This window comes from Nanorana parkeri, unplaced genomic scaffold (assembly GCF_000935625.1).
Source record: "Nanorana parkeri isolate BGI_ZX_2015 unplaced genomic scaffold, ASM93562v1 scaffold2105, whole genome shotgun sequence".
Classification (NCBI taxonomy): domain Eukaryota; kingdom Metazoa; phylum Chordata; class Amphibia; order Anura; family Dicroglossidae; genus Nanorana; species Nanorana parkeri.
The window spans coordinates 85581-87363 of NW_017308373.1; the positions used below are offsets into that span (position 1 = coordinate 85581).

A 1783-nucleotide genomic window follows, 5' to 3' on the forward strand; every position below is an offset into this window, starting at 1 on the left:
TCTTTTTTTAGATGGTTCTCATGAGCAAGCCTTTGGACAGACCGCAAGCTTCTTGTACAATTTCAAAGTGACAGGAAAAACTGTCCCCATAGAAGGACTAGGGACTGACTGAGCTTCCTCTCATTACCATACGATGATTCTAGATCTTTAACTCTTTGTTAGGATATACTGCAGTCAACTCTAGTTTACAACTGATAATGAGATCTGCCAGCATTATTCAGACAGGGTTTATTATGGCAAACACAGGGGCGTAACTAGAAATCACAGGGCCCCATAGCAAAATTTGTATGGCACCCCGCCCACCAATAAAATAAAAAAAGTGACCTACCTCCAGAACACATTCCCATGCCTGCGCTGTCTCCCCTTCAGCGCTGCTCATGCTGGCTCTGACGGCAGAGCCGAAGAGCAGATCATTCCACTGCTCACTGCTGCAGAGCCCACCATAGACCATGCTGGTCGCTATGGAGATAGTTACGCCACTTGGCAAACATTAACACCTCCCTCTTCCTTCCTTGCATTCCAGGGTAAAACTCAGTTTAGAGATAGCAAGGAATGTAAGAAGCAATTTTTGCTGCACATATCAAAGTTATGTAATTTGAATGAGAACATATAACAAACATAATGTAGGTATTATCCCAATTTGGCTGTTAAAGTGGAAATACACTTTAAGGGCCTGTTCACACGAAGTCCGTTTTGTGTGCTGACCGGCTCCGTACGCTGCTGCACTCAAAATGCATCCCAATGTATCCCTATGTGTTTTATGGGCTCCAGTTCTCACGTGCGCAGTTATTATGATGTTATCAACGTTGACAAAAAATTAACTGTCAGCATCCGGACCGAAAACGCATTAAAAACGCATCATAAAAGCGTCAAAAACGCACTGCATCAGCAGCTCCACGTCTGCTGATCAGCACCTGATCAGGACCTGATCTCATGTGAACAGGCCCTGAGGCTCAAGACTGGAAATGCTTTTCTTGCAGCCTCTAAAAAAAAATCTGATTGCTAAGAACCTTTGATCTGTATGCTGTTTATTTGGAATACTATTAGGGAGAGGCTGTGCCTTGTGTAATGCATTTAGTGTATAATTAATAAATCCGAGAAGATTTTCAATAAACTCTATTATCCATGGTATAAGTTACAACATCAATGAGCTTGTTTTATAATTACTAATCAGTTGATTTCTTCCTGTCAGAGGTCCAGAATTAGCAATTAGTTTATATCAAATAGATTAAATCAGTGTTCAGTTTAGATTAAGACAAAGGCTGACGTGCCATGGTGGCATGCCGTGTGCTCTGACTGCGAAGAGGGGAGTATGGAGGATGTATTTAGAATTAAGACAACCCAGAAGATTCTGGGCAAAGATAACAGCCATTAGGCTCAATTCACAAAGCTAACAAACTGGGATAAGAACACCTATTTTCAAAAAGTGACATTTATTTTCATCCCAGCCCAATGTGATTTGAAAATGACAGTCACATGACTAAAAGTGCCTTAGGCTTGTGTAAAGCTTTGTGAGTTAAGCCTTTTGTGGGGGGGTTTTAGCAGTTGTGTTGTTTTCCTGCAGGATAGTGATAACACTGATTGTTTTGTGTCCTGAGAGACAGTACAGGAATGAACGAAATAAGAATAGGAGGTTTTCATAGACATAGATATTCTTTTAATTCTGTTAACAGGATATTATAGGATACATGTCATTGACTTATTTTCTGTGCATTCATCAAGCCTAGTGGTTGGCAGTCATCCGGTTGGAAGAAGGGGGGTGGGTAGCTACTTGGGGCATCAC

The 1783-nt window shown here is 41.4% G+C and overlaps 1 protein-coding gene across 1 annotated transcript in view; it reads right to left on the bottom strand.

Moving 5' to 3' along the window:
- LOC108800693 (cathepsin L-like proteinase) overlaps positions 1 to 451 on the bottom strand; it is a 29310-nt gene extending 28859 nt beyond the window's left edge. The window contains exon 1 of the mRNA XM_018572683.1: positions 329 to 451. Coding sequence (XP_018428185.1) covers positions 329 to 451 — 123 coding nt within the window. The remainder of the gene's footprint in view (positions 1 to 328) is intronic.
- Positions 452 to 1783: the final 1332 nt, after the last annotated feature.